The 14,465-nt window shown below is 41.3% G+C and overlaps 1 protein-coding gene and 1 pseudogene across 1 annotated transcript in view; one reads left to right on the top strand and one right to left on the bottom strand.

Annotated features, from left to right (window-relative positions):
• Positions 1–14,465, bottom strand: part of LOC136875668 (uncharacterized) — a 524,739-nt gene that overhangs the window by 53,371 nt on the left and 456,903 nt on the right. The window contains exon 3 of the mRNA XM_068228095.1: positions 1,492–1,671. Coding sequence (XP_068084196.1) covers positions 1,492–1,671 — 180 coding nt within the window. The remainder of the gene's footprint in view (positions 1–1,491; positions 1,672–14,465) is intronic.
• On the top strand, positions 13,457–13,575 carry LOC136876558 (5S ribosomal RNA; annotated as a pseudogene).

The raw sequence follows: 14,465 nt of genomic DNA, 5'->3' as shown, positions 1-14,465 counted from the left end.
GAAGGGGAGTTAGGGATTAGAATAACTTACCAAGGGAAATGTTCAATAATTTTCCAATTTCTTTGGAATCATTTAAGAAAAGGCTAGGAAAACAACAGATAGGGAATCTGCCACCTGGGCGACTGTCCTAAATGCAGATCAGTAGTGATTGATTGATTAATTTTTTTGTTTTGATAATACAAGCTTGGCAGGGAGAAAATCAAATTCGGCTGCACTCAAAGAGGTCAATGAAGACCGAATACTGTTCAGCGTAATGAATGAAAGAAAAATAAAATTCATTGGCCACTTGATACAGAATAACAATTTTCTTCTGAACATCATGAACGAGAGGAAGATTAAGAGGAAGAGGGCGGATGAGAAGGAAAGAGTGTATGTGGACAAGGTCAAGAGTATGATGGTGTTCACAAAACAAGAATTAAAAAGACTGGAGGCAAGAAATAGAATGGACTGGCTGTAACAACAAGGTGAAGCAAAAACTCCTGGCGGTAGGCAACCTCTTCAACACCTTTACGGTTTGGGTTGCATTTGAGGCTGCGAAAAGTCACAACAGTGTGACTGTAGTAATACGAGAACTAATGCTAGTGTCTTTCAGACTAGAGATATTCTACTCTTTCGTGTCTAATGAAAAGTGAAAAGGCTGTAACGTTGCGGTCTTGACGCATTTTTACTCATACGCTCAAAATTTGCCGATCTTGTTGCTCACTGGTCTATGTTTTCTGTGAATTTCACTGTTTAAGCCAAAAAACATTCCTTTTTTTTTTTACGAAGATACTTTTGCATAAGAGAAGCTGTTGAACAACGTTTAATTAGAAACAATATCTTCTAGTATTATGTAGCTCGAAATGAAAGATGATTAGCGCTATGCAAAGTGCCGTTTATTAATTTAAATTAGGTAACCTAAAATTTATAGCATGTATTTCTAGGACGTAAAAATTGCGTTCTTGTTCACACCCTCTTTAATATTATTAACTTTTTCCTTCTTTTAGTTTTTGTCAACAGCTCTTAATTTTTATATTGTTTATATCACAAGTGTATTTGTTATATATTTCATTAGCCGAATTTCTGGTCGGAAGATAAAAAAAATCATTCATAAAAGAAGGTCTGAGAGTAAATATGAACGAGAGCAGCCTGATACTAAGAATTCCAGACACAGTTGGCTCCTCGAGGTCACCAATAATCTAAAGCAAGCTTGTTGTCTTTTAGTGACTGTTGATAAAATGATCATAGCCACGGGACCCCTTACTTTATGAGGAATCTAAACCGCAGGTATCTGATTTTTGATTTGAAAAATACCATATGCACCGGTTCGGATTCTAAACTCGCCTTCCTTGGTTGTATGCCAGCGACGTTGTCAATGAGCTATCTGTACCTCCACGCCAAGTCATACGGGTTGTGAGTCCCTGTCTAAGGCACCAATACGAGATCAAGTGTAGCTGATACCAACGTCTCATCAGTTTATACTCAAAGGTAGAGGGTTGATTCTATACTTACATCGGGATTCCGAGTCGCTGCGGGTACGTGGGCCACGCAAGAACACTGTGTCCACCGCCGAGGATGTAACCTGCAGATGTCCAGTATGCTTCAGTTGCTGTTGTCGATCTAGTACCGTTTCTGACTTCACGTAGAAAGCCTTTGACTCTTGTAGCAACTCTACGGCACTTTTCCGTTTCGCTGCAACAGAAAAACACGTCATAAACCATCTGCTAGATCGAGGGAATGAAATTTGAATAATTACAAAACTTAGAATAATCTTTATAGAAAAAGCCCACAAAGCACATCTAACAGCAGAGCTGTGTTTGCATCTCATACAGTGATACTGTATTATTATTATTATTATTATTATTATTATTATTATTATTGCTAGGGGCTTTACGTCGCACCGACACAGATAGGTCTTATGGCGACGATGGGATAGGAAAGGCCTAGAAGTTGTAAGGAAGCGGCCGTGGCCTTAATTAAGGTACAGCCCCAGCATTTGCCTGGTGTGAAAATGGGAAACCACGGAAAACCATTTTCAGGGCTGCCGATAGTGGGATTCGAACCTACTATCTCCCGGATGCAAGCTCACAGCCGCGCGCCTCTACACGCACGGCCAACTCGCCCGGTATTATTATTATTATTATTATTATTACTATTATTGTTATTATTGTTTAACATCCCTTCATTTTCATCAGTCAAACTGTGGGATGCAGAAGGGAGCAATACTACAGAATCATTTTACAAGATTTGCCGTTGTATGAAATCGCAAGCACTAGATTATTACGGTAAAACAAAGAAGATAGTAGAGGTAAAACATTACATATGTAGACCCTACATTTTTCTGGTAATCTGTTTTTCGCCGGACAGTCTCAGACAGGTCTTATGGCAACGATGGGATGGGTAGAAAGTGACCGCAGCCTTAGTTCGCAGCCTTAGTTAAGATACAGTTGCAGTATTTGTCTAGTTCATCTAACAAACTGTGAACTAACAGCTACAAGGCCCGAACCGCTTTGTCAACTTGTTCGGTTTGTGTGCATTTAATGGAGATAATCTCACTGGAAGTATTTAAGATGTGTATCATTGCATGGAGAACAATTGCACTCGTCGGACCACGGAGCCTACACGTTTGGACGCACTTCACAAAACTATAACACGACTGCTGGACAAAATATAGTGTATGCATTAAGATATTACGATTAATATGACAACTGGACGGATATATTCCAGGCCGAGAGAAGTAGCACGCTATGTCCTGCGGCCGTATAAGGACAGCGAAATAGCAAGTAACTCGGCAAGGTCATACTGCATGACCTATCCTCATATCTGTACGTGTTGTGGGCAACTATATACCTTTAAGGAGATACTTTCTGTGTCCGCAATATTGTATATGAAACTACCATAATTACCGTTAACACGCCCAACAACTGTTTAGCGACGCCTGCTTGTCAAAATTCTCTTTCAAGACAGGAAAATCATATATGTTGATCTTCATTTCTAAGGAGGGGACATCACGACCACGAGTGTACGTCTTGTAGCAGTGAAGGCCGTGAGTGTGTGGAGGTGGATGAAAATGCTGGCGGAGCAGCGACAATGTGTGCAGGCCAGCAACGAGGAAATCAACAGCGCTGGCGAAATGTTGAAGCTCGCGATAAGGAAGCTCCTGGAGAAATCTGATTAACATTGAAGTATGTGCGCAGAATGATCTGGAAGTGGAAAGTACGAGAATCTTCTGCAGGTCTTTATACAGAGCGAACCTGGTGATACCGAGCCAATCTTAAGTGAGTCTTTGTTGCAGGAGTCGACGCGTGAGAGAACTGCTGTGTGTGCGAGTGTATTGAGTACGAAAGACTCTGTCTAGTAAAACACTGAAACGCGAGTGACCTTTCAAATAAGTGTAAATAGTGGTTTAATAAATTTAGTAGACAGTAAAACATGCTATCTCTCTGTGCAGTAATTTTAGTTTTAAGGATCCTAACAACCACCCGCAGTATGTACAAAATCTACCTGATAACCTAGTGTATTCAGGAAAACTTAGTTCCAGGAATTAGATACTAGTAAAAGGATTAAAAATAGGTTACCTTTATGGGTGGGGGTGGTAGAATACATCAACGTCATCCCCTGCCTTGTCGTTAAGAGGCGACTAAAAGAGACCCCAGAGGCTGTTAACTTGGGATCATGGGTTAGCGACTAGGGGGCCCTTAAGTGAGTCCTGGCATTGCTTCCACTTGTATCACGATCCTCACTTTAATTTATCCTATCCGACCTCCCATGGTAAACTCTTGTTCTTTTCTGACCCCGAAGGTATTAGAATATTCGAGGTCTAGGGAGTCTCATTTTTTCACCCTTCGTGGCCCTTTAATTTCTTTGGCCGATACCTTCACTTTTTTCCCTCTGATTAGTGATAACAGAGGATGTTACCCAGTTACTTCCTCTTAAAGCAATAATCATCACCATCTCTTCCTTTTTTCTCTACTTAGTTTCAAGAGAAGTATGGTTCTCAGTAGCACTTACTCTAAACCCGTTTATCACAATCACTGCTACCATAGTCGTCGAAGGTTGACGAGACGCGGGATTGGACCACTCAGCGTTTGTTCCCTAATCCTCGTAGAACCTAGCCGGGTAATCAAAAATGTTCTCCGTATTCTTTATACCTACACAGAGTTATACCTCTCACATTCTGTAACATTCAAGCGTGTTCTCATTTGCCAACACGCGAGCCCACAGCATGCCGTCCTTTCATTGAATAATTACTTCTCATCCTGTGATATAAACAAGAGAGCTGAGCTACACTGTGTTGCATCGAGCGAAGGGTGAGGCGACATCTGGTTGAGGTTACGCTAGTTACACGTGTAGCTGTAGCAAAAACATTACGATGGTAATGATTATATTAGAAGCTTGGTATTCATTTCTTTAAACTAGTAGATGCCAAACAATCGCTGTCAATCTATTAGCAGAGAAAATGTGAAATACTCCCAGTAAGTCTAATTCAATTTATAACAAAGAAAAGGTTAAGACGGAAAAGTTGAATTAAAAATGCAAAACATAATAGCACAATAGGGGCTTACATTCAGGAGATGATGGATTCAAAACCCTATATCTGAGTAAGGATTTTTTGTATTTTCCTAGTTTCAAACGGGAGACTGCCAGGACTATACCTTAAGACCATGACCTCTACCTTACTAGTTTCTGCCTTTTCCAACCCCACGGTCAACGAAAAATCTTAATGTTATTGGCTTTACGTCACACTAGCTACTTTTACGGACTTTGGAGACACCGGGGTGCCGGAATAGAGTCCCGCATGAGTTCTTTTTCCGGCACCGTGGTGTAGGAGTAGCGTGCCTGCCCCGGGTTCGATTCCCGGCCAGGGCAGGGATTTTTACCTGGACATGAGGGCTGGTTCGAGGTCCACTCAACCTACGTGATTAGAATTGAGGAGCTATCTGACGGTGAGATAGCGGCCCCGGTCTAGAAAGCCAAGAATAACGGCCGAGAGGATTCGTCGTGCTGACCACACGACACCTCGTAATCTGCAGGCCTTCGAGCTGAGCAGCGGTCCTTGGTAGGCCAAGGCCCTTCAAGGGCTGTAGTGCTATGGGGCTTGGGTTTGGTATGAGTTCTTTTACTTACGTGCCAGTAAATCAACCGACACGAGGCTGACTTATTTGAGCACCTTCATATACCACCGGACTGAGCCAGGATTGAACCTGCCATGTTGGTGTCAGAAGGCCAGCGTCTCAACCGTCTGAGAGGAATAATTCCTTATCACTTTTAGCCTTTGTGCTCTTACGGTCGGTTTCATAGTGTTTCTATTGTGCATCGACAAGCGCATGCATCGTGTAACAACACCGAGACCCGAAGTGGAACTTAGAATATATTCACTATTCAAGCGCGGCCACATTATCTTTGAGAGTTATACCTCGTTAAAGGCCGCAGAAGAATGGCTATAACCATTGCATTGTTCAGTTAAAAACGTTTAACACAGTTCCATCAGATATGGAAAAAATGCAGTTCAATATACAATTGTGGTTAAACACTTTTTACTTAGTGTAGGAATGTTTGGAAGTTAAATTTTTATATATTTATTTAAATTACATATTGTTCTGAGTACGTGTGCATTTAAAGTTTCAGTTTATTTGAAAATGTTTATTGTTTGTAGCATACTTATAAAAACTGAATAAATATCATCATCATCATCATCATCATGATTAAAACGGAAATGTAGACGGAAGCATTGTGAACAGTTGAATCTGTCCTGTGCAGAGGAGGGTTTTTTTGGTAATAATATGCCAAGAAGACAAGGAATTTATATTGCTGACGCGATTTCATATCGTCAAAATACACGGTCACAGTTTTCTTTCTACATGTACGAAAACTCGCACAAAAGAATATAACCCAGATTATCTGTTCCAATATAAAATGTCATATCGGTTGAAACATTTATTAGTTCCATTTTTTTAGCGCACGAACAAATCTCATATCAGGTAAATATCGATAATACAAATACCAGAATCGTTATCGAATGGATATCATCTGCAGCTTTGGAATGCATATAGGCTTATAACTGCTGATGAAATACTTTTTCTACCGAATATTTTCATAATTAAAATGAAATAGCCAGTACTGTACCGCTCCATTACTGCAGTAATTTGTCATCATCATGGGATTTTATCTGTCGTTTCTTGATGTCTAAAGAAGGCTAAGGAATTGTATCTACTTTAGAAAGGAGATTCGAAACTCGTTGGCGTATCGTGACGTGTTGTGTGTTACCGATGCTTCTCTACGCTGTCAACGGATGGCCACTAAAAGCTTGGACTACAGGCCTTCAAAATGTAGATGTATCGTAGAATGTTCAAGGTCCCGCGGGTATACCACGTCACCAGCGAGGAAACACTCCGCCGTGCAGAGGCATCATATGCAATCTTAAACATCACAAAACGCAAGAAAGCAACCTAGGTTTGGTCGCATCCTTTGCTGGCGAGGCCTAGTGTTTACAGTGCACTATGTCTTCTGGTATGGCCTAGAGCAAATTTGTTACTTTCATTGATCTGTCTCAGTCTTATCCTTGGCTTTGACAAGATGAAAGTGACTGAGGTATGAGTGATGCTAGTAACGCAATTCCTTGAGCAGACAGTCCCTGGCTGGTGGCTGGTGTGAAAATGTTGCTCATAGGGTGGTAAATACATTTCAGTGGGCTTGGCAGACCGATATGAAACAGCAACGTCTGGATCGGTGAGGCAAGCAACGGGAAACCGAATCACTCATTTCCCTAGTACGCCTCTTCAGAGGCACCTAGGCCGTCTATGACAGCTAATAGTGGAGCTGCTATCCAATCAGCCTTCGGGCTGAGGCCTGAACATACTTCGGAAATGATAAATGTAGTCTGATACACCTGATCACAGAAAGCAGGAGAGGAGGAAAATGTGAACATGGGCGAAGATTACCCTGGAAGCGGATCCTCCGAAACTAGCTGAGAACAATCTGATACGACAAACACAAGATTAAAAAAAGGTATTCCACCATGATCGTCACCACACAGAACCTTCTAGAATTAGAAGGTTGAATAATTTGGTTAGAGAATACAACAAGATATTAACCAATCGTGATCTCCCCATCCATGAAGATGTTATCGTCAGATTCAGCCGCCTCAAATCAGGATCTCCTCCTATTCAAACAGCACAGGAACTTGTTAGGAGGGATTTCAATCCAGAAGCTGATTGGCAAACAAGAGTGGAACAGCGTAGCACCGACTCAATGGCAGACAATGTTCAATTATAAAAATCTTCCAGCTGGCTTTGCCCCGCAAAACATGGGTAGCCCTCAACAGAGTCCGTACTAACTATGGGAGATGTGGATCAATGATATTTAAATGGGGTATGAGCTCTTCTCCAGCCTGTGACTGTGGTGCAGTTAAGCAGACTATCGACCGTATTGTCACCGAATGCACTGGAAGGGCATTCGTTGGATCCATCCAGGAATGGGGTAGCTTCTGCTGAGGCCATACGATGGCTAGATAATTTAGATCTAATTTTTTGAACCCTTTTGCTTGCATGATTGTTTTCATTGTTATAATTTGTATATATTGTAATTATGTATGTAATATTTTGTACTTACTGTTTATGTATATTTAATCTTTGTATTGTTTTGTGTACCATGCGCTAATAATAATAATAATAATAATAATAATAATAATAATAATAATAATAATAATAATCCTTCTGTGATAAGAAGAAAAGAAGAAGACTGACTACGCTATCAAAGAGATTCGTGGATTAGAATAAATACGATGTCAAGAGCGAAGATCGAAATATTAGTACTAAAGGAAAGGAAAGAAACCATCGAGCGAGCGGCTGCCTTGCTTGGCGCATGTATCTGTCATCTTGAATTCAGGAGATATTAGGTTCCATTTTGACACCAGGCAAATGCTGGGGATGTACCTTAATTAAGGCCACGACCACTTCCTTTCCACTCCTAGCCCTTTCTTATCCCAATGTCGCCATAAGACCTATCCGTGTCTGTGAGAGGTAAAGGAAATTGTATATAAAAATTGTGAAGAAACCCAAATAAAAGCAATAGCCTGTGTGGTCAACACCCGTGAACCTGGGAGAAATATTTTGTCTACTACACCCGTTGACTAATCCTCAAATGAATTTCTCATTTCAATTCCGAAAAAAAAAACTTTGATGGAATTTTCTTCAAGGCTACTAGAGCACAGAATATTCTGACAGTTTTTTTTAATGAAATCCTCTGATAAGGGCAATAAATCTGAGGAAATCGGGGGTGTTATTTCTGTGGGCGGTAAGAGTCAAAGCACCCGTGTGTAGCGCCAGATATTGTGCGCATGGTAGTCGGCAATGCACCTTGTATGATGACTCATCCACAGTGGCGCACAGTACTCAGCACTTGGATAAACTAAACCCAAGGCTGAAGATCGTACGTTGTTTGCTTGAGGTTACCAGGTGGTTCCACACACCTTACGGGGATGATGTTGCTTGAAGGATGTTGTTCGGATCAAGGTTAATCGAAGAAACTTTGGACTCCAGTTATGGAGAAGAACTCTACCGTAGAAACTTCCATTCAGTCCGCAGAATGCTCAAGTGAAAGCCCAACGTTGCCCTGCTGTTTTTGTTTTCCTACACCGAGGTGTCAGTGCACAGTGCGAGAGGCGCAGGATGTGTTACGCAGCCTGGCGTACGTGCGGGTCAAATCAATCCTACTTGTATTACTTAGATTAATGTGCTAGTCAACAGGGAATTGGACTAAATTGGTGATGTACGGCTTGACGCCTTCCCCTGTATCCCAGTAAGTAATTGACCTAACAGGCAGATCTACGTCGTCACAGACAACAAGATTAGCGTCTCTCGATTACTTGAATTTTAACGCGTGGCTTGCTTTGTTTCTTACACACTCTCCCAACTCGTGAAGAGCGATACACTGTATAGTTGACATCTGCACGGGCCGAGATTCCTAGACCATGTCCGGTCGACCTGCGCCGAACACGAGAATATGTTATAGTCAGCGGTGGTGATTTTTCACTATAACGATATTAAGTTAAATGCTTATAAAGACTTTTACTTTTATATTTTCATTTCTCACGCCCTGATATTAAAAAAGACGCGATAACATGCGAAATTCTTCTTCTTCTTTCCTGGCCCACAATGTCCACTCCCAAGTATCACTCAGGGTCGGCTCTTCTGATCTTTAGAGCGTACTCCCTGCGAAAATTACATTAAAATGCGATATAAATGTGAAATCGATTTTTCAAATGAAACCTTACTAAGTTTTCTATTCTGGAGGGTTTGTGTATCCTTAGACTGCCTGCAAATGCAGTTACCTGTTAAGCTCAGATACTCAGAATTTGCTCAACAATCTCTGTAATGGATTTGCAGTCTACGAAGGTCCGGCTCCTTAGCTGAATGATCAGCATAGTGACTTTCCGTTCGGAGGGTCCTGAATTCGATTCTCAGCCAGGATTTTAAGCTTAAGTGGTTAATTCCCATGGTTCGGGGACTGGGTATTTGTTCTGTCCCCAATATCCCTGCAACTCATACACCACATACAACACGACCCTCCACTAAAATAACACGCAGTATCCTATATATAGCATATACCACCCACCCTCGTCGGACGGTCTGCCTTACAAGGGGTGCGCCAGGTTGGAACAGCCACACGAAATTTAATTATTAGTCTAGCAAGATTGTATATGCTGAAAATATTTCGGTAATTACAACTTAATTGTAATTGGAAGAACACAAATAAAGGAACAAAGTATTCTGGTATGTTCTATGACTTCCTTCAACAGTGTCACTGATTTATGAACACGTCTTAAGGTAATTTTGTGTATTTTATTTTTAGTTTTTTGATTTTGCATCAATAAACAAATTATATTTCTGTTATGTTCTAGCTTACATACATTTTTTTTGCTAGTTGCTTTACGTCGCACAGACACAGTTTAGGTCTTATGGCGACGATGCATGAATTTTAAACAAGCGCGTAATGTGATTGCACTTAATAAGTTTTAACATTATCTTTACGAACATGTGATTTTAATTTCACACTAATATTCTCGATATACTTTACCTCAAATTCTGTGTACTTCTTCAACGCGCTATAAAACGCAAATACCTGACCTGGTCGGAAATAGAACCGGGGACCACCAGGTAAGAGGCAGACACGCTACCACTACACTGCGGGGTCGGCGTATATCAGCCCGCTTGCCAATCATAAATTTCTGGCAGAACCGGGAATCGAACCCCCACCCTCAAGGAGCCAACTAATACTGCTTACCGTTCTACTACGGACGGGACACAGTGGGAGCCAACAATTCTGGATTTTTTCACACTTTTAAGCACTAATTCTATGTTCCACATTTTACAACTTTCTCCGAAGTCTATTTTGCACATGAACCCAAATTAATGTTATTTTGTTATTTTCTTTTTACGTCCTAAAAACTACTTTTCCGGTTTTCGGAGACGCCGAGGTGCCGGAATTTAGTCCCGCAGGAGTTCTTTTACGTGCCATTAAATCTACCGACACGAGATTGACGTATTTGAGCACCTTCAAATACCACCGGACTGACCCAGAATCGAACCTGCCAAGTTGGGGTCAGAAGGCCAGCGCCTCAACCGTCTGAGCCACTCAGCCCGGATGAAAACAAAAATATTGTCAGTTCAATATTTTTACAGCAACCAAACTTCACTCAACGCTTTGAACAGAGAAAAATTTAGCTTTGATTCTATCTCGAGATTTGTTTTATTTCCAAGTCTATTCCTGAATGCAACGCATTGTTCAACCTCCGTCTTAACTAAGAATTAGACGTGTATCCTGGCCAGATGGAGCTTTTCATTAGGTTCAAAGGTTCATTCACTAAGCGCCCTGTCACTAACAAGCCACTTTTTTTCCTGACAGCAATATCAAGAACTGTGCTGCTAGTAATTTCGTCTTCTTGGCTTGGGGGATAAGGGATCTATAACCAGCTCAGCTGTGTGCTTATTCGTAGTTTTAAGTTACTGTTGATATCATGATCATAGCTTCGGAAACTTCTATTTTATTTTGAATCCTAGCCAGAAGGGCGTGACTTCTTATTTGAAAATTCCCAGTGAATTCGTAGAGATTCGAATTGCGGAAAGAAGCCAGTGATGATATCACTCAGCTATCACGCACCCTGACAAACAGGGTTTTCTATTACTCCCACTCACTGTCTGTGTCGTTCTCACCGTTAACGGGTGGAATCGCTTGTGGCTGAAATAGCATCGGTTGAAGTCTGATTTATTCTGCATTGTTGCTGACAGACTGCGCGCAGATGGAAGTGTTACCAGAAACTACTCTTTTCTCCGACATATTCACCACGTGAATAAAGCGGTCCCTCAGTCTCCTTATCTTGTCCCTAGTACTTATGCAAACCGAACTTTCTCTTGGCTGACCCTGCCGGCTGTGCCCTGAGTGATAGGATTCGATTTCATTCTTCGGATGCCATTTGTAGATCAACCACCTTGTCCACTTGCCTGAAATGGGCAAATACATCTACTGTATACTGTATGTATAAATCATGTCCGTCTGCCTTCCGGAACATCACATCTAAACCGAACAGCAGAATTTCATGAGATTTGCACATACTTCCTCAGACGATTTTTTTTCAAGTTGCTGTATGTCGCACCGATACAGATAGGTCTTATGGCGCCGATGGGACAAGAAAGGGCCAGGAGTGGGAAGGAAGCGGCCGTGGCCTTAATTACTAAGGTACAGTACCAGCATTTGACTGGTGTGAAAATCGGAAACCACGGTAAACTATCTCAGGGTTGCCGATAGTGGCGTTCGAACCCACTTTATTCCGAATACTGGATACTGGCCGTACTTAAGTGACTGCAGCTATCGAGCTCGGTCAGAAGAAAGAATTGTTACGTGACAAACTATGTTTTATTAAACATTATTTATCAGAGATATATTATTTGGAAAACAGAACGGCGTTTATTCATACATAGGTATGTGTTCAACTTCAAGAAGTTTTATCACTTAAAACCAAAATAACTCTTAAACACTTCTACAAAAAATGAAGCCCACAGTGATTTCCTCCAGCAACTTCCTACAAAGAAAGGTAATACGAATTTTTTTCATAACTCTAATAACGATTTTCCAGGAAATTACGCCTGTAAGTGTTACAGGACATATTCAAGGGCACTGATCCTTTGATTGCTGCTAGGTAGATGAGGGGGATTTCTGCCAAAACTACGGGATCAATTGGGCCAGAATGCAATATTGGTAAATTCACGCATAGGCATATTTCCATTTTATAAAATGTAACCGATTCAAAAAAGGCAACCATTTATATGAAGGTACCTACTTAACTTCCACATGTTTTATGAACTACCAACCGAAATATAGTGAAAAATCGATAAGATGTTCCCTTCTGTTACGCTATTCCGGGTAATATGTGGTTTTTCCTATAGAAAGTCGTATAAAAAAACCCCTTATATCACACTTCACTCCCGTTTAAGTCGCTCTTTTCGAGGGAATTCTCTTCGGTTAATTTTTAGCAACGTTCAGAAGAAATTGAAAATTTTACTCTCTCTTCAAAGTATACCTGCAGACCTGATGCAAACTGTGAAGTATGTTGAAATTCAAACCTCGAAATCAGCGCATCTTAATCTCGCCACGGGGAGTCTGCTATGTGTACACGGTAGACAAATGGACTAATACTGTACATTTCTTAAGAATGAAGCCTTATTTCCCAGAGTTTATGTAACTGAAAAGCGTTGACCTTTCAATGTGATACTACAGAGGCGAGGAGAATGCATCCACAGTCTCTTTCCAGTCTTTAGACCGGGTCAGGAATGGAATTAATGAATCCCCCATCTAGTGGCGAGAATAGGGATTGTTTCGGCTGCCGAAGCCAAAGCAATGATTAATGACTGACTGATGAAATGAAGTGATATTGCAGAGTGTTGGTGGAATGAAAAATGACAGGGTAAACCGGAGTACCCGGAAAAAACCTGACCCACCTCCGCTTTGTCCAGTACAAATCTCACATGGAGTGACCGGGATTTGAACCATGGAACCCAGTGGTTAGAGGCCGGTGCGCTGCCGGCTGAACCATGGAGACTCTGCGATTATGAGTGTGAAACGAAAAACTTTCCTTCTCTGATAAATAAGAAATGTTGCGAAAGCACGATGTAAACATTAATCTTAACCCGAAAGAGCTGGCTGTTTAGGCCTATTTAGTTCCTTTTTCGGGTTGAACCGTGTTGTTTTCTGTACTTTCCGTACAGTTTGCCAACGTTTCGAATACTTTGCAGTATTCTTTGTCAAGGCAACTGAAATACCCCTACTCGATCCGAGATAATCAGTCTCCCAGGCAGGTAATCAAACTAGTTTGAATCCTCGGCGTCCCCGGAAACCGTAAACGCAATTAGTGGAACGTAAAAGGATTATTATTATTATTATTATTATTATTATTATTATTATTATTATTATTATTATTATTGCCAACTGCCATACCATGTTGAATACATTGGTTCTCGTCCGATCAGTGCAGTTAAGCAACATCGGGCGTGGTCAGTACTTGGATGGATGACCGCTTGGGAACTCGACCTGCCGTTGGCTCAATTCTCTTTAGCCCGCCTAGTGGCCATGGTCATTACGGTTTAACATCGTGGTTAGCCGGTTCTAGTCCCGTTGGTCGAAAAATGTTTCACCATCAGAATGTTGGCCGGCAGGGTAGGAGAGGTGGTGGTATATAATTTCTGATCACTAGATTGCGTGCCAAAAGCCTGGATTAAATTTCAAACCTCTCCGCAGTGCTCATATGGAGTGAGGGCATATGACGCTGTTGATGGTGATTCGTCCGCCGGATTGGGACGTTAAGCCTTGAGCAGACTTCTTGGTGTTATTTGACAGGAGTAAGCAATGTGCCGGCACCCGGTTTTACCACCTCCCTTACTATCATTTATCATGTGTTTCATTTCATATCATTAACTCCTCTGTTGAGGTTGACGGCAGGAAGGGCATCGAGTTATAAAAACCCACCACGACAGATTCATCTCACCTCATACCCGCCTCCGTAAATAAACGGGACAAGGGTTGGAAAAATATAATAATAATAATAATAATAATAATAATAATAATAATAATAATAATAATAATAATAAAAGTACAGAAATGGAATCCATCAAAAGAGATCCAACAAGGAAGTCTATAGCAAAATAGAGAAAATTACCGACACAATCAGAAAAAGACGGGCACGATTTTACGGTCATCTGAAAAGAATGGGCGGAAGAAAGTTAACTAAAGAAATATTTCACTTTTTTGATTCGAACCCCAAAACCACAATTCCCTGGTTTAGAAATACCAAAAACGACCTGCAAATGCTACATATCTCAGCTGAAGACGCCCTTAACAGAGATCTCTTCCGCAAGAAAATATTGACGAACGGGCTAAACCGAGACGAGCAACCGAAGAGAAGACACGGTGCCTCTTGGACAGAGAAGCGTAAG

The sequence above is a fragment of the Anabrus simplex genome, chromosome 6 (genome assembly GCF_040414725.1).
Source record: "Anabrus simplex isolate iqAnaSimp1 chromosome 6, ASM4041472v1, whole genome shotgun sequence".
NCBI classification, from domain to species: domain Eukaryota; kingdom Metazoa; phylum Arthropoda; class Insecta; order Orthoptera; family Tettigoniidae; genus Anabrus; species Anabrus simplex.
This window is presented reverse-complemented; position numbering and strand designations above follow the sequence as displayed.